The sequence below is a fragment of the Panthera onca genome, chromosome D3, assembly GCF_046562875.1.
Source record: "Panthera onca isolate mPanOnc1 chromosome D3, mPanOnc1 haplotype 2, whole genome shotgun sequence".
NCBI lineage: Eukaryota > Metazoa > Chordata > Mammalia > Carnivora > Felidae > Panthera > Panthera onca.
The window spans coordinates 16,791,824-16,814,236 of NC_138350.1; the positions used below are offsets into that span (position 1 = coordinate 16,791,824).

The 22,413-nt window shown below is 46.2% G+C and overlaps 1 protein-coding gene and 1 long non-coding RNA gene across 4 annotated transcripts in view; one reads left to right on the forward strand and one right to left on the reverse strand.

Annotated features, from left to right (window-relative positions):
- The window catches only part of SVOP (SV2 related protein), a 79,429-nt gene extending 61,257 nt beyond the window's left edge, over positions 1-18,172 (reverse strand). The window contains exon 1 of the mRNA XM_060612494.3: positions 17,860-18,172. Within this exon, the coding sequence (XP_060468477.1) occupies positions 17,860-17,894 (35 nt within the window). The 5' untranslated portion in view covers positions 17,895-18,172. The remainder of the gene's footprint in view (positions 1-17,859) is intronic.
- On the forward strand, positions 8-14,605 carry LOC132665469 (uncharacterized). Of its 3 annotated transcripts, XR_009604162.3 has the most exons (6): positions 8-128; positions 5,167-5,300; positions 5,717-5,900; positions 7,693-7,870; positions 12,498-12,599; positions 14,062-14,605. It is a non-coding gene; the product is annotated as an uncharacterized LOC132665469 (long non-coding RNA). The 3 variants fall into 3 exon arrangements; XR_009604160.3 differs by lacking the exon at positions 12,498-12,599; XR_009604161.3 differs by lacking the exons at positions 5,717-5,900; positions 12,498-12,599.
- Positions 18,173-22,413: the final 4,241 nt, after the last annotated feature.

Sequence of the window (22,413 nt, forward strand, 5' to 3'; positions counted from 1 at the left end):
CTAGAGAACAGAGCAAATCTGGTCATGATGGCTAGAACTTCCCTTCAATGCCCTTGCTGAACAGCTCTTGTGCCCAAGACAGGTGAAAGGCTTTTTCTCATGGTCCGGAGAATCGAATGGATGTGCAGGTAGGGGGTGGCATTTCCATCGAGTTGGACTGGTGGGGGTGTGTGTGTGACAGCTTTAAGAGTTAATGTATCAGGGCTGCCACATACATTTGTACAGGTTGGGCACTGCACAACTCCAGGGGGACCCTATACACGAGCTAGGCTATGTGAAAGAGGATATCTTTGCTGTAGATGTAAATACTGTTTGGAATCACACGTGTTTCAGAATTTAGACTCCTCTCTCTGTGTCAGGGGTAACAATTTGTGGTCACCTAAGGGGTGACATTATGTCCACAAAAAAGTTCCCCTTACAGTCTTTTTTTTATAGTTAAAGTGGATGCCCAAGTTTTTTAATTGGGAGAAGTACTGTAGAAAGCCAGATTCTTCATGTCCCTTCAAAAAGTAGAGTGTCTGGGGCAGCTGGCTGGCTCAGTCAGTGGAGCATGGGACTCTTGATCTTGGGGTTGTGGGCTCGAGCCTCATGTTGGGTGGAGAGATTAGGTAAAAAAAAGAGTGGAGCACTGGTCACCTGGGGCTCATCTTCCTGTAAGGGAGCCATGTGGCTCAATCTGGGTAGTGGGCTCCCCGTAGATGGGACCCACACTCCATGGTTGATCACAGTCCCTTCCTCTCCAAATTACCTCCAGCCTGGAGGGTCTTTGGCCACGTGTACCCGTTCTCTGTTCCTCTTACTTGGCACTTGCCCCTTTTGTCTGGGCTTGTAGGCTTTCGCGTTTGAGACCCACGGACTCCGCTCTGCAATACATTCTTTCAAATGATACTGTTTCTTGTTACTCTGGAAAAGTCTTGGTTTCTCTGAGCGGCGATCTCTTCATCTGGGGCTCAGCAGTAAAATTACCTGTGTCCTTCCATCTCCCTCACTCCCAAACACAAAACTCCTACCGTCCGCCAGCCCTGTGGTGGGTTTTGGGGTCACGGTGGGGACAGAACAGAGGCGTCCCAGCCAAGGGTCACGGGAGAGAGCGATGTTGAATGAGTAATGCCCGTTGCTCTTAGGGCTTTGAAAAAAGAAGTCTGGGAAGTCATGAGCATAAAGGCCTAGAAGGCAAATTTGGGCAATGCTTTAAAAAGCTAAAAAAGGAGGGGCGCCTGGGTGGCTCAGTGGGTTAAGCATCTGACTTCGGCTCGGGTCGCGATCTCATGGTTCACGAGTTTGAGCCCCACATCGGGCTCTGTGCTGACAGCAGAGAGCCCTCTTCAGCTCCTCTGTCCCCCCCTCTCTGCCCTCCCCCATTGGTTCTCTCTCTCTCTCTCTCTCTCTCTCTCTCTCAAAATAAATAATAAACTTAAAAAAATAAAGAGGTAGAGGGGCGCCTGGGTGGCTCAGTCAGTTGAGCGTCCGACTTGGCTCAGGTCACTATCTTGTGGTCTGTGAGTTCGAGCCCCGCGTCGGGCTCTGTGCTGACAGCTCAGAGCCTGGAGCCTGCTTCGGATTCTGTGTCTCCCACTCTCTCTCTCTCTGCCCCTCCCCCGCTCATGCTCCATCTCTCTCTGTCTCAAAAATAAAGATAAACATTAAAAAAAAAAATAAAGAGGTAGAAAAGAAGAAATATCTAAGTAAAACATACTGTTACTATTATCATTATTAATTGTTGCACGATCCCCTGTATTTCACCGAGAATAACTGGTGCTCTGGCATAGAAGCAGGGGGAACACGTCCTGCTTACGAAGTTGGAGAAGAGAAAAAGCAGATGAAATCACAGCGAGTTTGCAAATACCTGAAACACCACTCACGGACAAGGCTGGGCTTGGAAAGCTTGAGCTGTGAGGCTCGCCTGGGGCGGACCTAGAACACAGGGTTTGCAGGCTGGTCTGGTCTGACTGAAGCCTGGAGCTCTCACTCCATCCCGTCTAGCATCACCACCCCCGGCTGGCAGCACCGAGCTTACGTTCCGTGCCTCATTCTGGGTGTTGTTTTCCAAGCGCTCGGATCCGCACAACGGTAGCGGTTGGGATCCTTACCAGCCCTTTACTAGACCAGGAAACTGTGGCCCCAGAAGTCACGTGACTCGCTCACAGCCATGGCTAAAGTGACACAGAGCCAAGGTTCAACCGCATTTCTGTCAGATCAAAACCCTGCATTCCCGGCCAAAGACGGGACGCTGTCTCTCCAAACCCTTCTATTGCTCCCTACCTACTCTGACGTTCGTTCCATAAAAAATTTATGTTGAAATATTTAAAACATATGCAAGCGTATAGGTAACAATGACAGAAATATTTTTGCTCCGCTGTCCAGCTTAAGGACCGAACATTACTGTCAGGTTGCACGACAAGATTGCCAATGTTTGGCCATAATTCAGTGGAAGCTGCCGTGACTCCTTTCTGATTTCCTTCTCCCACATCTTCCTAGGTAACTCTCTTCCTTGATCAGGGGTCTTTACACGCGTCATTAGTTGATTTAATCCTCACAAAACCCTGAATGGCAGTGACTCTTATCATCCCCGGCCGATAAGATATAACAGTCACTCTGAGCCTCAGTTTACCTCCTCTACAAATTGGGTGTGATAATTGCATCATGAGTCGGATGCCTGAGACACAGACCCTACGGTGGGATTCTCTTCCTTTTCGATTGCGGTAAAACACACATAAAATAAAATTTGCCATTTAACCACGTGTAAGTGTACAATCGTATGGCATTAAGTCCATTCACATTGTTGTCCCACCATCACCACCGTGAATCTCCAGGGCTCTTCCTCTTCCCGGTCTGGAACTCTACCCACTAAACACTAACTCCCTGTTCCCCTCTCCCTCCAGTCCCTGACACCCACCGTCCCACATTCTGTCTCTATGAATTGAATTTTTCCACGTGCCTCACGAGAGTGGAATCGTCCGGTATTTGTGCTTTTTGTGACCGGCTTCTTTCACTCAGAATCATGTCCTCGGGGTTCATTCGCGTCGTAGCACGTGCCAGAATGCCCTTCCTTTTTTAGGGTAAATAATATTCCATGGTATGGACATACCACAATTTTTTTTATCCGCCCATCATGGACGCTTGGGTGGTTCCACCTTCGGGCTGTTGTGAATAACGCTGCTGGGACCGTGGGTGTGCGTGTATCTGAGTCCCAGCTTTCCCTTCTTTTGGTTCTATCCCCAGAAGTGGGATTGCTGGACCATAGGGTAATCTTATGTTTAATTTTCTGAGAAACCTGCATATAGTTTTCCACAGCAGCTGTACCAGTTTATATTTCCATCATCAACGCACAAATGTTCCAATTTTCTACATCCTTGCCAATACTTAACTATTTCTTTTTTCTTTTCTTTTCTTTTTTTTTTTTTAAATAAAAGCCAGCCTAATGGGTGTGGAATGGTATCTGGTTGTGGTTTGGATTTGAATTTCCCTAAAATTGAGCACCGATTTGTTGGCCATGTGTATATCTTTGAAAACATGTTCAAGGCTCTTGTCCATTTTTAAATCAGGTGTATTGGGAATATATTCTGGATATCAATGCTTTATCAGATATATGATTTACAGATAGTTTCTCCCTTTACACAGGTGGCCTTTTCAACTCTGTTGATTGTGTCCTTGGATGTACACAAGTTTTTAATTGTGATATGGTCCAGCCAGTTCCAATGTCATGAATCTTTTTCCTTATATTTTCGTCTAAGAGCTTTTTATAGGGTTAGATCTTTGATCCGTTTTGAGTTGATTTTTGTATATGCCATAAGGTGGGGGTCCGGCTTTTATTTTGCATGTGGACATCCAGTTTTCCCAGCACCATTGTTTGAAAGGACCGCCCTTCACCCCATTGAATGATCTCGTCAAAAATCACTTGACCGTTACACATGAGGGTTCACTTCTGAGCTCTCTACTCCATTCCCTTGGTCTATATGTCTTTCCTTAGGTCAGTATCACGTTGTTTTCGTCGCTGTCGCTTTGTAGTGAGGTTTGAAATCAGGAAGTGTGAGACCTCCAATTCTGTTCTTCGTTTTCAAAATTGTTTTGGCCGTTCTGGGTTCCATGGGATTCCGGATGAATTTCATGATGAATTCTTCGATCGCTGCAAAAATGAGCTGGGGATTCTTGCGCGATGATTTGTTAAGGAAGTACTTCCACTGGGAAGTGAGGGAGGCAGGACAAGGCGGGGATGTGGTTTTTGCTGAAATCTGATCCATTGGGGAGCCCTGGAGTGGGAATTATGCCACCGGGATGGTCCCACCCAGAGGTCTGGGGGCTGGGCTCGCGTCAGTCATTGGCACGTCACCGCAGGGGCGGAGGGCATAGCCTCCTAGGTGTCCCCAGGTGAGGCGGCTCCCCTCAGCTGAGGGCACTCTTCAGAGCGGACCGCAGCTGGGAGCTATAAGCAGCCAAACCTAATGGCACCTGGGAGATTCACCAGCCTGGTAGAGGGGATCTGGGACCGGCACCAATGGTACCTGCTACAAATAAGCCCCTCCAGAGTTATTGTGCAAACAAATTTAAAGCACTGTGCACACCTCGAATTCCCCTCCCTCAAGCTTCTTAGATACTAGTTCTCAAACCACAGAGCTGTTTCTACTGAGCACTTGCTATGTGCTAAGAGCTATGCTATAAGCCTTTTACATTCTCGCCTGTTACCCTGACCATTAGCCTATGAATTAGGTACCGCTATTATCCCCACATCACGGATGAGGAAACCGATGCCCAGAGAGGTGAAGGCACTCATCCAAAGTCACACAGCTTGAAGGAGCTGAGGCCTCAGCCGGGTTGGCGTTGGTATTAGAGCCCTAGGTCCTAATCACTGGGCATCAGTTTCTCTCCCCAGAGAGAAGGCGTCTGGGGAAGGAAGGTGATGCCTGAACTGAGCTGGCCTACATGTAGGAGACTTGCCAGGCAGTGGGAAACGATGTGTTCTAGAGCGGGAATCAGAAGGCACAGCTCTATTCCAGCCTGGCTGACCACTTCCCAGGTCATCACACTGCTGCAGGGCGTTTTAGCTGGAGTCTTTGAACCCCTACAGGGCTGGTCACAACCCTGATGGCCGGGGCCCCACGGCCAGAGGGTCTGATTCAGAAGGTCTCGGCTGGGAACTGAGATTTTGCATTTCTGACACGTTCCCAGGTGGTGCTGCCGTTGCTGATGTGTGGACTGATTTCATGCCACGGAGCCAAACAAACGATTCTGCTGCGCGCCTGCCCCATACCGATCAGGAAACAGTCGTGCCGAGGATCGGAGCCCCTACTCTGTCGGCGGAGGTGGGTGTCTGCAGCCCCTCTACCTCATCCGAGAGGCCCAGGACCCCTGTGATACAGGACAGATAGATGCCCCTGCCTGGAGCCGGGAGGCAGGTGTCCCCTGGGAGCAAAGGCCTTGGGCCCGGAAATCTGGTTAGAAGCTGGGGTCTGGGGCTTTGCTGAAGCAGCAAGAACACTGTTTTCTTCTGACCAGGCATTTCTTTGGGGGTAGCTTTGGGGGGCATGCTGAGGGAGACCACGGGATTGTTCTCAGGCCAGTGGCGTGCCCATAGACTGAATCTCAGCTAAAACCCCCCAGGCCATAAGGATGTGTAGCATGTGACGATATCCAGGGTGTATATGCGACCAAGTTCAACCTGCCGATGATGAAATAACAGGCTCCAACATGTTCTGAACGTTGAACAATCTGCTCTTAGGGCTGGTTTGAGAGGTCGATAGCCCACCGCTGCGTAAGAGTCCTCAAATCACCAACACCTGCCACAACTCAGATGGACGTTGAAACGTGAAGCTGGGCGAAGCAAGCCAGACGCAAAAGTCCGCATGTTGTATGATTCCATTTACTTGAAGTATCCAGAATGGACCAGTGCATGGAGACAGAAGGTGGATTAGCGGTCACCGGGGTCTGGGAGTGGTGGGGGAAGGGGGAGTGGCTGCCTGATGGTACCGGGTTTCCTTTTGAGACGGTGGAAATTCCCTGGAACCAGATAGAGGTGACTCTTGCGTGCCATTGTGAATATACGCCAAGTTCACTGCCGCATGAGTCATGAGAGCCCCAAAAGGTGGGAGCGACCCAAGTGTCTCCCAGCTGATGAATGAATGGATAAACAAAACGGGGTCCTAGCCACACAATGGAATACTATTCAGTCTTATAAAGGAGTGAAGCGTCGATCCATGCTACAACACGGACGAACCTTGAAAACATCATGCTAAGTGAAACATACCGGTCGCAAAAGGACAAATATCGTGTGATTCGACTTTCGAGATGCTTGGAGAAATCAATTTCACAGAGACAAAGGAGAACAGCAATCGCCAGGGGTGGTGGGGGCGGGGCTGGGAAGGAATGGAAGGCTCGCGTTTAAGGGGGTCAGAGTTGCATTTTGAGAAGACGAAATAGTCCCGGAGACGGAGGACGGTGTGGTTGCCCAACAAGGCGAGTGTACGTACACTTACAAATAATTAAAACGATAAATTTTGTTTGTGTATTTCACCATCAAAAGAAACCAACCCCCTCAATCTTTAATACTGCCATCGATGTTACTGGAATCCATTTGTTCATTTATTCAACAAATATTTATTGAGCACCTGCCTCGTAGCGAGTCCAAAAGTACTACTGGGGTTTCAAGGGTGAGCCAGGCACACTGAGGTTCCTTCCTGCTGGGCTCATGGTCTGCTGCTGGGGAGGGAGGTGGGCATTGAAAAAGGTGTGTGTGCCCACACGTAGCTGTCTTGCACATTGTGAGAAACGCTACAGGTAAGTGCCGTGAGGGGCGGCTGGGTGGCTCAGTAGGTTAACTGTTGGACTCTTGACGTTGGCTCAGGTCATGATCTCACGGTTTGTGAGTTCGAGCCCCGTGTCAGGCTCCATGCTGACAGCTCGGAGCCTGCTTAGGATTCTCTCTCTCCCTCTCTCTCTCTCTCTCTCTGCCTCTCTCCTGCTTGTGCTCTCTCTCTGTCTCTCTCTCAAAATAAATAACTTTTTTTTAATGCCTTGGGGGCACCTGGGAGGCTTAATCGGTTAAGTGTCTGACTTCAGCTCAGGTCATGATCTCACCGTTTGTGGGTTCAAGACCCGCATCGGGCTGTGCTGAGAGCTCACAGCTGGAGCCTGCTTTAGATTCTATGTCTCCCTCTCTCTCTGCCCCTCGTCCTCTCACACTCTGTCTCTCTAACAAAAATAAATAAACTTAAAAAAAAAAAGCTTTGAAAGGCTAGCTAGGGGCGTGTGCGGGGGTAACATTTCAACTCTGCAACCCTCTGAGTAAGGGGTGGTATTAAATGGGAAGGAATTTCAAATAAGTGGGACTTCCTGTCCCTAAGAAGCAACCCCCACATCAGAAACATAAACAGTCCCCTAGGTATTCATGGAAGATAGAAATATAGAGAAGTATTAGAAAAGGGAAAGAAATGGACATTTAAAACATTTTTTTTAATGTTGATTTCTTTTTGAGAGACAGAGCGTGAGTGGGGGAGGGGCAGAGAGAGAGGGAGGCACAGAATCCAAAGCAGGCTCCAGGCTATGAGCTGTCAGCACAGAGTGCGACCCGAACCGGGGCTTGAACTCAGAGACCGTGAGATCATGACCTGAGCTGAAGGCGGACGCTCAACCGACTGAGCCACCCAGGTTCCCCGAGAAGGAAATGGACATTTACATGTGCCATCACCTCATTTTCAGGGATGAAGGGAAGATGAATGGATCACCCTTGACTCCGAGGTAACATCACAGAGGGAATGACCATGAAGCCCAACAATCTCCTCGGGATCCTGCTTGTATCGTATCCTCTCCTCAAGGACCATCCAAGGGCTCCACACTTCTTTCTGTGACTAAAGGGACCACTGCAACTCTGGGGAAGGTACTCTGTGATAGCTTTCAAAATGTTCAGTGCTCTGTGCTCCCACACAGAATTATGCTGCTGGCAGTTTGTTGCAGGGACAGACGTGAGAAGGCAATGGCTTACAATACAAACAACGGCTGATAAGGGTTGTTAGCCTGCCGGGTATCGGGTGCCATACCTGTGCTCTGCACTGATTACCTTATGTACTTTTCACCGTCACTAACCCCATTTCACAGATGAGGACAGTGAAGCCCAGAGGGGCCAGGAGCTGCACGAAGGTCACCCAGCAGGTGTCTAAGCCAGACTTTGGTAAAGCCATCTGACTTCAGAGTCCCCACTCCCAGCCGATCTGCTATATTCTCTTCTGGTGCTGGCATGCTGTGTGCAGTAATCATCAGGAGGGGAGTAATTACATAGATTATGGTGCCTCCACTTAAGAGAATGTTTAAAAAATTCTGTTTGTTGATCCCTATCATAATCTCTCAACCATCCAAGGGTCCATCAGTGGACGAACAGATCAACAGAGTGTGGTCTGGACATACAGTGGAATATTATTCAGCCTTAAAACGGAGAAAATTCTGACACGCTACAACATGGATGAACTTTGAAGATATTATGCTAAATGAAATAAGTCTGGCGTGAAAAGACAAATATTGTATGGCTGTGCCTATACGAGGGGGCCTAGAATAGTCAAATTCACAGGGACAGAAGGTAGGATAGCAGTTGCCAGGGGCTGGGGGGAAGGGGGATTTGGTGTTTAATGGGGACAGAGTTTCAGCTGGGGAAGATGAAAAAGTTCTGGAAACGATGGTAGTGTTGGTTGCATAACAGCGTGAAGGTACTTAAGGCCGCTAACCATATGCTTAAAATTGTCCAAATGGTAAATTTTATCTTACGTATATTTTGCCGTAATAAACACACACCCACACGTGCGCGCACACACGCGCACACACACACACACACACACACACACACACACACACACACAAGTTGATCTCTAAGAGCCAACAGGAAAAGATTGTCAGGGTTCGTTATTAAATATGCTAGAATATGGTTACGTGATCTAGGTTCTTTGCTACTAAGATTTAAGTGTGGTCTTGAACCAGGGGCCCCAGCATCCCCTAGAGGCTTGTTAGAAATTCAGAGTCTCAGGCCCTGACCCAGAGCTACTGAATCAGCATCTATCTGCATTTTAGCCAGGTCCCCAGATAATTTGTGTGCACCTTTGTTGGACAAACGACGCTATAGAGTATTCTTCCACTGTGCTGGGCGTTCTGGAAGGATACATAAGAAATCACAGACTGGTTTCTTCTGGGAAGAAGGACTGCACGGAAATGGGGACTTTCTGGATGGGAAGGACATTTTTCTACTTTTCATTTTGGACCTTTCTAACGTTTGCAATTTTAAACCTGCACATCTATTGCTTTTGTAATATAAGTAACAACAGCAACTCTTTCCAGAGCTCTTGTTGATAATGTGGCACCTGCTAAGCACGGTGCAGACACTTTCATCTGTGGAATGGGAATGACAAGGAGCTTGCAGGACCGCTATAGAGGTTAACTGAGCTTGATGAAGGAACGGGAAAATCACGGGCATTGAGTAAATGCCACCTTCCCTCCACCTGGTCCCGCTCGGATCGCCTTTCTGCCTGAGCTCAGAGGACACTGACCCTTGTGAAATATGACCTTGAGAAAGTGACTTAGCTCCCCGCAGGTTTAAACCAGGATCTGCTCACATTCCCACTCCGGCAAACCCCAAGAAGCCAGCGCATCTTTCTTTATGAAAACTTGTTTTAAGACAGACATAAAGAGAGACCTTTGACACTAAATGACTCTCAGAAAACCAGACTACATTTCAACTCGGTTGGGTTCCTGAAAGTATTTATCAACTCTCTGAGTCAAGACTTCCCAAGGGGGGAAATGTGATAGGAAAGATAAAGAAAATCGCAATGACATATGTTAAATGTATGAGGGCTTGGAAACAGGTTGGCTTACAAAATTTCTTGGCATTTGTTGTGTATATACAGCATGTAATTTACCAAAATAGCAGGGAACATTTATTTCACATAATTTTGCTATTTAAAGAAGAGAAGAGCTTGAGGAAATGGCTGTCAAAAATCTTATTTGTACCATCATGTAATTCACTCTAGTTCCTTAAATTAGGGTCTGAGCCTTGGTTAGGGTATTTCAGATACGGAAGTTTTTTCTCTTTTCATCTGAGCTTCTGGGCTTTTATCCCCTGAGTTAGCGAATCTACCAGACTGAAAAGGAAGCTTACACCTCACTGTGATTTTCACAGGGTGGCAGATAGTGTCCCGTCATGAAGAGACATGGTCTGTCCTAGGGAAGAAGGGAGCCCAACTCCGGCAAGCAGACTGACCTGTGTTTGGATTCCTTGTCCATGCCACTTAGTTGCTGTGTGACCCTAGGGAGGTTACTTTACCTCTCTGAGTCTTGGTTGCCTCCCTGATTGGATGGAGATGGTAATTCCCACCTCACAGGGTTGCCAAGGAGATGAAAGGAGTCAATATAGACAAGAGTGTCTTGCACAGCCCGGCACAATCATTCGGTAATTTCGGTGTTTACTGAGTGCTGACGGTGTGCTGGGTGCTGGGATGCCAAAGGCACAAAATAGATGTGGTCCCTGCCCTCATGCTCTAGTTGGTGGGTGGGTGCTCTAGTTGGGGAGATGGTAAGCGAAGAAATTATAATACATTTGCCAATGAATGGATCTTGAGAAGGAAAGGAAAGGAGTGGGAAGGTAAAGAATTGGCAGAAGGAGGAGTCAGAGTAGACCTCCCTAAGGAGGCTGAGATCAAGAGGGCAAGGAGAGTTGGGCACAGTTGGAGAGAGGGCAGGGAGAATGGCTGGTGCAAAGGCCCAGAGGCAGGGCCAAGGCATGGAGGTCACAGAGACAGGCTGGGTCATGCAAAGCGTTGGACACCACAGTGAGGACTTTCCACATTATCCCAAGACCCAGGGGATGCCATTGAAAGGTTTCAAGCAGGCAAGAGAGAGTGGAAGATGATCAGAGTTGAGTTTGAGAAGTTGAGTTTGAGAAGATCACTCAGGCACATGTTTCCACAAGAGGAAGAACAGATTGTGGAGGGTGGTTTAAAATACAGGTTATAATATTATTGAGGGAGAGCAAGACCGACGGACCAGGAGACAACTGTTGGTAAAGAATACACTCTGTTCTCCCAAATCACAAGAAGAGCCTGCCACACCTCAGGCGCCATATGGGGACGCACCTGAGTTGGTAAAAAGGCAGGGAGGGTGAGGGGGAAAGGTGGGCAAGAGCCCGTATCCTGGTTTCCACAGGAAGGAGTAGGCGAGTCCGGGTAGGCGGGCTGAGGTTTGAGTAATTTCAGTGTGGATAATCTCAGCAGGTTCTGGGGCACAGGGGCTGCCTGGTACTTGGCCTTGGGGTGATTAGGACAGGTGGATAGTGGCTCTGGGTTGGTTACCTTGTGTATGAAAAGTGCACTGGCAGATGAATCATGACTAGTTAATTCCGGAAGGGACAATCCCTCCAGGATCAGCAAGGCCCCAAGATGCCAAAACACTAGAATATAGAAAATAAGAGGCATGTTTAACACAGAAAGATGGCAAGGAAGGAAGCAGGGAGACCAGGGAGGTGGCTGTCCAGTTGGCTGTGTGAGAGGTGATGGTGGCTTGGATTAGGGGGACTAAACCAGGGAAGGGGGTGGGGGTGAAGCTTTTGTTATTTGTCCTCCCTACCCACCCCCCACCGATGAGTAGAGGAAGACCCCTTCCCTGAGAGACCCGTCTACAAGGCATAACAAGTGTCCACTCGCTTGGGGAACTCAGTCGGTCAGCGCTGAGGACCAGCATCCCTCGGTTTTGTCCCACGTGCTCAGCGGTGTGGCGTTGGGGCTTCTTAGGAATCTGAGACCTGTTGGCCAATGGGATTCGATACCGTGGGCCCAGTGCAATGGAGATTGCCGAGGTTATTTAAAAATGGACTCGCTTTTTGTTTCCCTTCGAGATAAGACCTGGGCACTCCCTGAGCCGTGCGATTCGGGAAGCGTCTTCTCAGGAGCTGGACCTCTGTCTTCAAATATTTCAAATTTAGGCACGTGAAAGATGGTACTTGTTCAACTCGGACCCTGAGACCAGAGCTTGAGCTTCTGGGGATAGAGGAGAGGGAAGCAGATTTCAGCACAGCATGGGGAGCCTTCTTAGGCCAAGAAGTCCAGAGATGAAAAAGGCTGCTTTCGAAGGCAGTGGGCCTCTCCTTTATGAGAGACGGTCTAGGAGAGGTGGGTGGGTATCCACGAGTGGACCTAAGGGTAATGATATTTAACACGCAGCATTTCAGCACACCTAAATGCTATATATACTTACAATCTTCTATAATCTCTTCAACAACCCTGGGAAGGAGGTGTTATTAATATGTCCAGTTTATAGCCAAGTAAATAGAAGCTCGGGGACATCACATCAATTGGCTCAGGATCCCTAGAGAGAATATAGTGTACTACAGTCCCTGGCCGGAGAAGTTCCACAGCCCACAGTCTTAACCAATTAGCCGATGCTTCTCTGCGGCCAAGAACACCCCTAGGGAGCTGATTAAAATGCCAATTCCTGGGCCATTCTCCTGATTTAAGGCTTGTGCATCTCTGCAGGGTAGAGCCCAGGGATCTGAATTTTAATAACCCACTGAGGGTGGCCACAGATGTTCGAAAGCCACCGCTCGATGCCCTCCTGCCCTGGGTTGGGGCGATAAGGTATGAGGGGTTGGATGCAATGGCCTTTAAGATCCCTTCCATTCCAGAATCTCTAGACGTCCATAATTAGAAGAAAGCTTAGTTCTCCGTGGATTTTAGTTCTCTGTATTTTCCTACCACCTCCATCGACCTGAATAGCATTGACTTTGTTCCCTGGGTAGTGGACCACTAGCTTATATTCTGGACAAAAGGCCACGATCACAAATAAACAACGCTTAACATTTATTTAGCCCTTACTCTGTGCGGGTAACTCTACCAAGCACTCAAAACTGGGGCCTGGAGAAGAAAAGATGGCCTTCCAGTTTAGCAGGAAAGTCAGGATTTGGATCCAGGTCTGCTTGAGTCGAGAGCCCCCACACTTGCTCATTCTGTGCCATGGCCTCAGTGGAGGGGGGGCAGGGAGCAGAGAGCTGTGCTACACCTTTCCAAGTAGTTTGTCTTTGTAACTGACTCATGCATTCACCCAGCAAGCATGCTGTAAGGACCTTCTGTGTGTCAGACGGAGCTCTTGTCCTTATGGACCTCATGGTTTTTTTTACCAACAGTATACCGAGGGTGGAAGGAGGCGCATAAAGAGCACGTACTAGGGTCCTGACAGGACTAAGGTCAGAGGAAATGAGGTTGGAAGAGAGACCCAAAGATGCGACACTGAATAATTTATTACCTAAACTAAAACACTTTTGAGCAGTGGTTCTCATCAGGGCACAGTTTAGTCTCTTAGGGGACACTGGCAATGTCGGCAGACATTTTTGATTGTCACAACTTGGGGGGACAGGTTGTGACATCTAGTGGGTAGAGGCCAGGGATGCTGCTAAACATCCTATAATGCATAGCCACGCCCCCCCCCCCCACCAGGCACCATCTGGTCTGAAATGTGAACAATGTCAAAGTTGAGAAACCACGTACTACAGAGTGAAAGGGATATGATTAGTAATTATCACAGAATAATTTCCATAAGCCAGGATGGTACCAGGCACCCATCTAGGGAGCTTAGAATCTTAAAGCTGAGAATGCCTCTCAAGGTGGCCAGGGGAACCCCTTAGGTCTCAGGAAACTAAATACGCTGCCTAAGATCACACAGTGATTCACAGTCAGATCTGCATAATTCTTTAAGACAGACGGAGAAGAGATTCACAGGGGCTGGAGTACCACTCTCCGGGCCAGCAGACCCTGCGACAATCCTCCCTAAAACCTAAGATCACCCAAGCAATGGCCTCTTTGCAAGGGGACATTCTTTCTTTGGCCTCCAGATTGTTCCCCTTTAAGTCACTGAAACACATATCCCCTAGAGGTAAGGCAGGCTGGCATGCGTTTGAAATGATGGGGTGTGAGCAGCTTTGAACTTGAGGTTTTAAAAGGTTTCGGTGGGTTGACCTTGAGGATCCCTAGGCTATTAAAACAACTCTCTGCTTTTTGCCTGAAGTGAGTAGATAATGAACTCCCGTCTCTCCTCCTTGGCCAGGAATCTCCCCCTTTGGGGAGCATTTTCTTCGTGTTCTGAGAAAGGAGACCATGGCTTCCAGGTGATATTGGAGGATAAGGGAAACAAATCTAGAGGGAAGGAAGACCGATAACGCCAGCACCATTCGCTGAGCCCTAACTCAGAGCCAGGCACTGAGCTAAGAGCTTCCCAGAGATGACTGTTCTGATTCTCACTCACAACAGCCTTGCCCTGCAGATACGGCCATTCTCCTGACTTGACGGAGGAACACCCAGCGTTTGGGACATGAAGTCACTGGCCCGAGGCCACCCAGGTGTTCGAACCCACATCTGCCCACCTCACAGCCCACACTTTTACCCCTGCTGTTGCTGAAGCTCAGGAGAAGTCAGTGGAAGATTCATTGAGGTAATGCACTTGAGTTTAATCTTGAAGACAAAGTTGGTAAGAAAGGAGAGAGGAAGAAAGTGAACTGGGCAGACACAGTCTGAAGTTCCAACTCCTTGTCACACACTGCAGGGGCCCCGTCTCTGCCCCTCCCTTGCTCACGCTCTCTGTCTCTCAAAAATAAAATAAACATTAAAAAATTTAAAAAAAAAAGACAATTCTCATAATTACTGTGCAAGATGTGTTCAAGGTCTGCCTCTCCTAGCACTAGACCAGTGTTGTCCAATATGGTAGCTACTAGCCAGATGTAGCTATTTTTTTTTAAATTTATTTATTTTGAGGTGGGGGGAGGCAGAAAGAGAGCGAGAGAGAGAATCCCAAGTAGGCTCTGTGCTGTTGATCATGCAGCTTGACAACGCAGGGATGCAGTCTGTGAGATCATGACCTGAGCTGAAATCGAGAGTCAGATGCTTAACCGACTAAGCCACCCAGGGGTCCCCACATGTAGCTACTGAGCAGTTGAAATGTCATCGGTGCAACTGAGACACTGACTTTTTCAAATTCCGCGTATTTTATTTACAAATTATATTTTATGCTATATACTATACTATAGAAATGATTTTACGTACAAATTGCATAATTTAAGTTTAAATGTAAATAGCCACATATGGTTAGTGACTACCATATCGGACATTGCAGCTTTAGATTGTCACCTCCTTGATGGCAAGGGCCACGTCTATCTTATTCAGTCGTAGAATCCCTTGTACCTAGGGTGGTGCCCAAATGAATGAAATGAGTGAATCAATCAATCACCCAATCAACCAGTGTGGTCTGCAAAAGTTGCTTTCAAGAAATCATCCTAGAAAGGAGAGCCCCAGAAAAGTCTCACACAAGGACACGCAATAACGCAGAACTGGATATAAAATCTCAGCCTCCTGAATCTCCTGTACACGGTGCTGCGCCTGAATGGACAGCAGGTGAAAAGCAGAGGTTGTTTGGAGCCTGAAATGAACCATCCTAGAGCTGTGTGAAGGAGCTTCCAACTGCAAGGCGGGACTGTTTTCTTAGGCATCCTTATCCCCTTTCCCCCTCCCCAAACCCTGTAAACTACTTAGTGGCTTATAATCTATTAACACTTGGCTTCCCACGAGACTGAGCCTGTTCCAAAGTTCACTCTTGCCAACCCTCTACAAGGCATTCTGATTTTTTCTTTAAACCATATTGCTCTCAGGAAATCTGTTGCCTGCAATCTGTGCACAATATACACAGGGTGTGGTTTAAAAAACATCTAAGTCGTGATTTGTAACCCACTCAGATTCACGTGGCTGTTCCTTTTACTTCACTTCTTTTTTTATAAATAGTGGTCAACACATTTCAGGGCTAATTTTGACTTCATTCAAATTGCAGATTACAGTTTTGAAGCTTTCAGCATAGGGAGCCTCTATATATTTTTATAAATGATTTTTTTTAGATGTAATAATAATATCAGTTAGTATACGTCAATTGCTTTGTGTTTGCCAGGCATTCAGCACACGTCATGTCACTGGATCATTACAGCAACTCTGTGAATCAAGTACTATTATGAGCCCCATTTTATGGCTGGGGAAATTCAATCTCAGAAAGGTTAAGTCACTTGCTCAGAGTCAAATAAGCAGAAAGTGGCAAAGTCAGGATCTGAACTCAAGGCTGGCTCACTCAAGAGCCAGCGATCTTGGTACACAATTTGGCCTCGCTAATGGATAATACATGTATTTATCTGTTAAAATATCAGGGAGAACAATCAAGAAACTTAACCTGCAGTTTGGGAAGAGAGAGACTTACTTTTTATTCTTGAGCTTCTTTTTGAACTTTATTTATCCTCCGTACAGATTCTATTAGTGCCTTATATTGTACATTAGTATAAAAAACTAAATTTTAAATTTTAAATAAATAGAACCCTCTGATTATTTTTGCCTTTTGTTTTGAATTGAAAGAATTGTCACAATAGTGTCATGTCTATACCTGAGTCTCTGAGTAATCTGCAAAGTTCACATGCTCTGACATTTTTTGAAAATTTATCTCAGTAAACTGCAGATCCAATATATATTGTATTCCTATTCTAGGTACTAGATTTCATATTTCAGTTTCTGAATTACTTTTTATTCTGCGATAATAGGTTGGTTTTTGGACCTATTTATTTTCAACGAAAGTGGTATGTTTCCCTTAAGAGATTTACACTCAGATATGAATATTTTTACGTATTCATACATTGACCTCTGGAAATTCTAACACTGAGCATCCTTTAGCATTTGTGAAATAACCCTACATTACATAAGATACCCTGTTTGTGGATCAATTAATAAAAACGTAAAAGAATAATTAAAATTTTAAAATGAAAATTAATTTTACACTGATTGAGAAGTAAACATTACAATACCCTTCAGGTTTCAGAGCCTCAGAGAGCTGTATCAGTCACACTAAAAGTCACTTGGGAGAATTTCTCGGTGGCTTAGAGAGGAAAAAAATTTTTAAGTCAAGAAAACACACGTATACTAACAATGATGTATCCTTTCCAACAAATCCAAACAATGTCTACTTGTATCATCCAAATAGCTGGTGCTTCTAAAAATTAAAACAGAAATCCCTGTTAATGCCCCATCTCATAGTCTTGGGATTTGCTTAACAGATCACCATCGGCTTGTAGTAGGAGAAATCCGTAAGCCCCCTCTACAAGGCCCCTGTCCTTTCCGTTGCTTGGTTTTATTCCCCCAAGATTCTCAGAGCAAATTTGACATTCCTTACAAATTCCCATCCTCTAGCTTTGTATTCCTGATGTTCTTGAGGATAGCCATCGACAGTGAGTCCCACTCTAGCTGGCTGTTACAAAAACCTTTTCATTCAGAAGAAGGCAAGAGGTTTCAGCGACCGTGCACAGCCCTCTCATTCACACACTTCATAAACAACAAGACTTTGCCCAAGCCTCCCCTCTAGGAAGGTATTCCGGCTTTTTAGACACCACTTTGCAACATCGGTATCATTCCCTTCCCAAAGACCTTGCAGAAAAATTAGGGATTTCACAGCCTTGGAGAAGGGCTGGGAAAAACCGATGTCATTGCATATGGACTCATCAATTCCGTCCACATTTCAAAACAGCAGCTAACGCTTTCTTAAAACACAGACCTCAAAAATCCCTTTAGGATCGCGAGCAATTAAAAGGGAAAACATAACACCCCTTGTTCCCCATAAGACTCTGACGGATCTGAAAAATAGAACTGAATCAGAGATACAGAGGCTGGGCTCCTGGAGTAGGAAAATGGCTTGTCTCCTCTGGGCCTAATTCTTTCCTCTCAAACAGTTCCTTTTCAATTCAAGAAGCCATGCAGAGATGCCCCCTTGCAGGTTTTCATTTTTTAAAGGAAAGCCTGTCTGCCTCGCACTCGCCCCCATGATACTCACGGCAGCTGCCTGAGCTGGAATAAGTCCTCCTCCATGTCCGCGCTGCGCCAGGACGAGCCCTTTTCATGGCCCTTACATGGTGTTGGTGGATGGCTCGCGGTCGGGGTTTCAGCACCGGGGTGCTGGACAGCTCCCGCGCCGCTTCCTCCCTCGGCGGCAGCTGTTCGGGGGAGGGAGCCGCCGGGGACCAGCCCACGAGACAAAGCCGCCGCCGCCAGGAGAGTGGGCGGAGAGGAGGAGGCGGAGGGCAGAGCAGGCAGCGCGGGGAGAGGGGGCGGGGAGAGCCCTTCTGGTTAGAGGAATTTACAGGCTCTCCGTGGTTGGTGATGTTTTACTGGGTGCCTATAGGGCACACCAGCCTGTGAAATGGCTGTCGAGGTACCAATGAGCGCTCTTCGGCTGACACCGCCTCTCTAAATGTTTATTTGTAGGGATTCGTTTATGTTGTTTTCAGTTCGATATTCTTGAAACCCAGGCTGGTATAGCACACGAAGGGAATGAAAAATGTAAAGACAGTACGCGTGAGTTAGGGTACTGTTTATTGAGCACCTACTGCATGCCAGGCATTGTAATAGGCACTGGGGCATATGCGAGACGACAAGTTAGGCATGTCACTGTCATCAGGGGGCTGCCAGGTCCAGTGAAATGAATCAAGAAAAAAAAAAAAGTTAAATATGAGAAGGCCAAAGATCACTCACTTCATTCATTCGGCAAGCATTATTGATTTCTATAGCCCTGACACCGGGGAATCAAAGATTAATAAAACCAAATCCCTGCCTTCAAAAATCCTCCCTCTCTGTTTCACCATTCCCTTCCTGCTAGAATAGCTGCCCTATTTAGAACTTAAGCTCCATAAAGGTTTGCTGATGCACCCCAAGGGCCTAGAACAATAAAACTTTATTTATGGGCACTGAAATTGGAATTTAATATCCCTCACTAAACTCAACCCCAGGGTTTTACATTGTGTGCACTCAATAAATGCTCCTTAAACTGAAAACAAACTGATCTTTCATTCAGGTGAGTAGGGATTCAGTATCTATTGTAAGCCACGGAAAGCCAGGGAAATGGTTTCTATTAGAGGTGGCAAGTTGGAGGCGCCCTGGTAGGGTGTCCAACTCATCCTGGTTTACCCAGGACCCTGAGTTTTCGCACTGGAAATTCCAGGTCCTGGGAAGCCCTGAGTCCCAGACAAATCTTGACAGTTGTTTACTCCACAACTGTAAGGTAGATCCACACAGAGATGTGTTGTGAGTAGTCTGAAGGGTTAACAAGAATACTTTAAAGATAAAGATTTAAAATTATGAAACTCTTAGAAGAAAGTATAGGAGTAGACCCTTAGGACCTTGAGTTAGGCAGTGGTTTCTTAGACACAACACCCAAAGCACAAGTGACAAAAGAAAAAATTAGATACGTTGGACGATATCAAAGTTAAACGCTTTTATGCCACAAAGGACACAATTAAGAGAAGACAACCCACGGCACGGGAGAAAATATTCTCGAATCATATCCCTGATAAGAGACTTACTTCAAACAACATAAAGAACTCGTCCAACTCAATAGTAAAAAAGACAACAACATAATTTAAAAACGGACAAATAATACGAATAGATATTTCTGCAAAGAAGATGTGTGGCTGGCCAATAAACACTTGAAAAAATGCTTAACATCGTTAGTCATGAGGGAAATGGAAATCAAAGTGACAAATCCCACCACGCCCACCGGAATGGCTAAAATTAAAAAGCCGGACAATAGCTAGTGTTGGTGAGCATGTGGGACTGGCCATTCCCCTCATCCACGGCTGCCGGGAAGGTAAAATGGGGCAGCCTCTGTGGAAAACAGTTCGGCAGTTTCTCAAAAATGGAAACACTGAGTTATCTCATGACCCCGTGATACCACTTAGAGGTATGTGCCCCTAAAAAATGAAAACGCAGTGCACACAGACCTTGTACACAAATGTTCATGGCATCATTATTTATAATACCGAAAAGTGGAAAACAACGCAAATGTTCATCAACTGGTCATCAAATTATATGCTTAAAAAGAGCAAATTGTGGGGTATGTAATTGCGTTTCAATAGAGCTGTTCTTTTTTTTAAAAAAAATAATAATTTTTTAATAATCATAACATTTGGCTTCCAAGTTGTTCAACAGTTAAAAGGAGAGATTTCATGTAACAGGATCACAAGCTTCCTGGGGAAGAGGGAAGTTGTGTTCCTCAACCATTGGTCTGCCTTTTTCTCTGGCCACTAGCGACTGGGGCCTCCAGGCAGCCTGCCGGGCCCTATCAAGGCTGCAGTCAGCCTACAGCAAGCTTGCCACATTTAGATTCCCTCCCTGCTCTCTGGAGACTTTGGAGGCACACCCCCCCCTGAGAACTGGGAGAACAGTACTTAGCACATCACAGGCATTTAAAAGATCTTACAGAATTAATGTTTTCTCTGCTTTCTTAGAAATATGGTTATAGCTTTCTAAAGCAGTGGCTTTCACCTTCGCGTGTCAGTCGGTAGCCCCCCAGAGGGCTTGTTAACATGCAGATGGCTGTCCCCCACCCCCAGAGTTTCTAATCCAGCAGGTCTGGGGGAAAGCCTGAGAGTTTCCGTTTCGAACAGGCTCCCCGGTTCAACACTGACTCTGTTGGTCTGGGGACCATACTGAGCCCCCCTGTTCTAAAGTTGTATCTGGGTTAGATCATCTGCCAAGAAAAATACGACCCATGTTTGTTCAGACCTCTGATCTTTGAGACATCCTTGAGCAGATATGAATATTATAAAGGCAGTTACTTCCAGCTAACCACATTATCCATCTGTCTGGGAAATGGGGGCATGCCAAAAGCCAGATGGGTTTTATTTCACATCAGAGTAATGCATCACGATCTCTCACCTCTGATTCTTAAAACAAATCAATAGGGGCTGGAATAAAGACTGACAAGCTGCCCCTTAGCCTGAGATACTGACGGTAACAATTGTGTGTCGTGTACAAGTGGTTCTCCTGTCAACTGTGTTCTAAATCCTCTTACTATTATTAAGGTAATATTCCACTAGTTATAAAAATGGCATTTAATTTTTAAAAAGGAACTTGTGGATTTAAATTCATAAATAGATTTGTATTTTTTTTTTCTTTCTCTGAAACTGGATAAAAAACCAAAGGGGACAATAGACCTTTGGTGGTAGATCCCTGGTCTGATAGCCAGGCTGGTAGGGTGGCAGTTCCACCCGGAGTCATTCCCAGGTCCCTGGCATTGTGCTGAGAGCTGTTAATTACCTACTGACTTTACCCTAGGAGCCAGTAGAAAGGGAAGGCTTGGCTAGGAGGTTAAGCCCTGTTAAAAAATGTAAAGGCTTACAACTTCAAAGAGTCCCTTGGTCATACATCTCATTCTCCTATGAAGTACAAGATGTCTAATCTACAAGGAGAGAGGCCTGAAGAGGGCAGAGAGAACTTGTTTTTTCCTTCAATCCTGTCCTGTTTTTCTTCCTGCATTTTGGTAGGCTGGCTCAAAAGACCAACTCTAAAGCTCTCCTCATAAAACCGTGATCCCTCAGACATTGAGTTGCGAGAGGGACATAAAATAAGCAAGAGGTAAATGTGAATCAGCAGGCAGGGTGCCTATCGAGACCTGAGGACGAGATTATCAAGCAGAAGCCGTTCAAGGTATGAGTCAACATGGAAGAAGTGATGGTCTTTTCTCTGCAGTAGTGTGACTTGTATTTTCAATCTCTTTCATTCAAAGTGTTTCCTAATTTCCCTTGTTAATTCTTCTTTTACCTATTTGTTATTTAGAAACACGTTATCTCATTTCCGTCGGTTTAGTGATTTCCCAAATTTCCTTCTGTTACTGATTTCTAATTTCATTGCATTGTGGTTGGAGAGCATACTTTGCATGGTTGCAATCTTTTTTAAGTTCGCCGAGACTTACTTTATGGTCTACCGTATGGTCTATCTTGGAGAATGCTCCATGTGCATTTGAGAAGCAAGTGTATTCTGCTGTTGTTGTGGGGAATGTTCTATAGATGTCTGCTAGATATGGTTGGTCTACAGTGTTGCTCAAACTTCTCTTTCTTGGATGATTTTCTGTCTGGTTGTTCTATCCATTATTGAAAGTGGGGTATTAGAATCTCCAACTCTCCTCCTCCTCCTCCTCCTCCTCCTCCTCCTCCTCCTTCCTCTCCTCCTCTTCCTTCTTCTCCTTCTTTTTTTAAGTAGGCTTCACACCCAGCAGAACCCAACACAGGGCTTGAACTCACCACCCGGAGATCAAGACCTGAGCTGAGATCAAGAGTCGGATGCTCAACTGACTGAGCCATCCAGGTGCCCTTCCAACTATTATTCTTGAGTTGTCCATTTTCCCCTTCAATTCTGTCCTCTTTTTCTTCATGTATTTTGGGGCTGTGTTGTTAAGTGTGTGTATGCTTACAATTGTTATATCTTCTTGGTGGACTGACCCTTTTCTCATCATAAAATGACTTTCTTTGTCTCTAGTAACAATTTTTTTGGTCATAAAGTCTATTCTGTCTCAAATTTGCATAGTCACTTCAGCTGTCTTTTGGTTACTCTT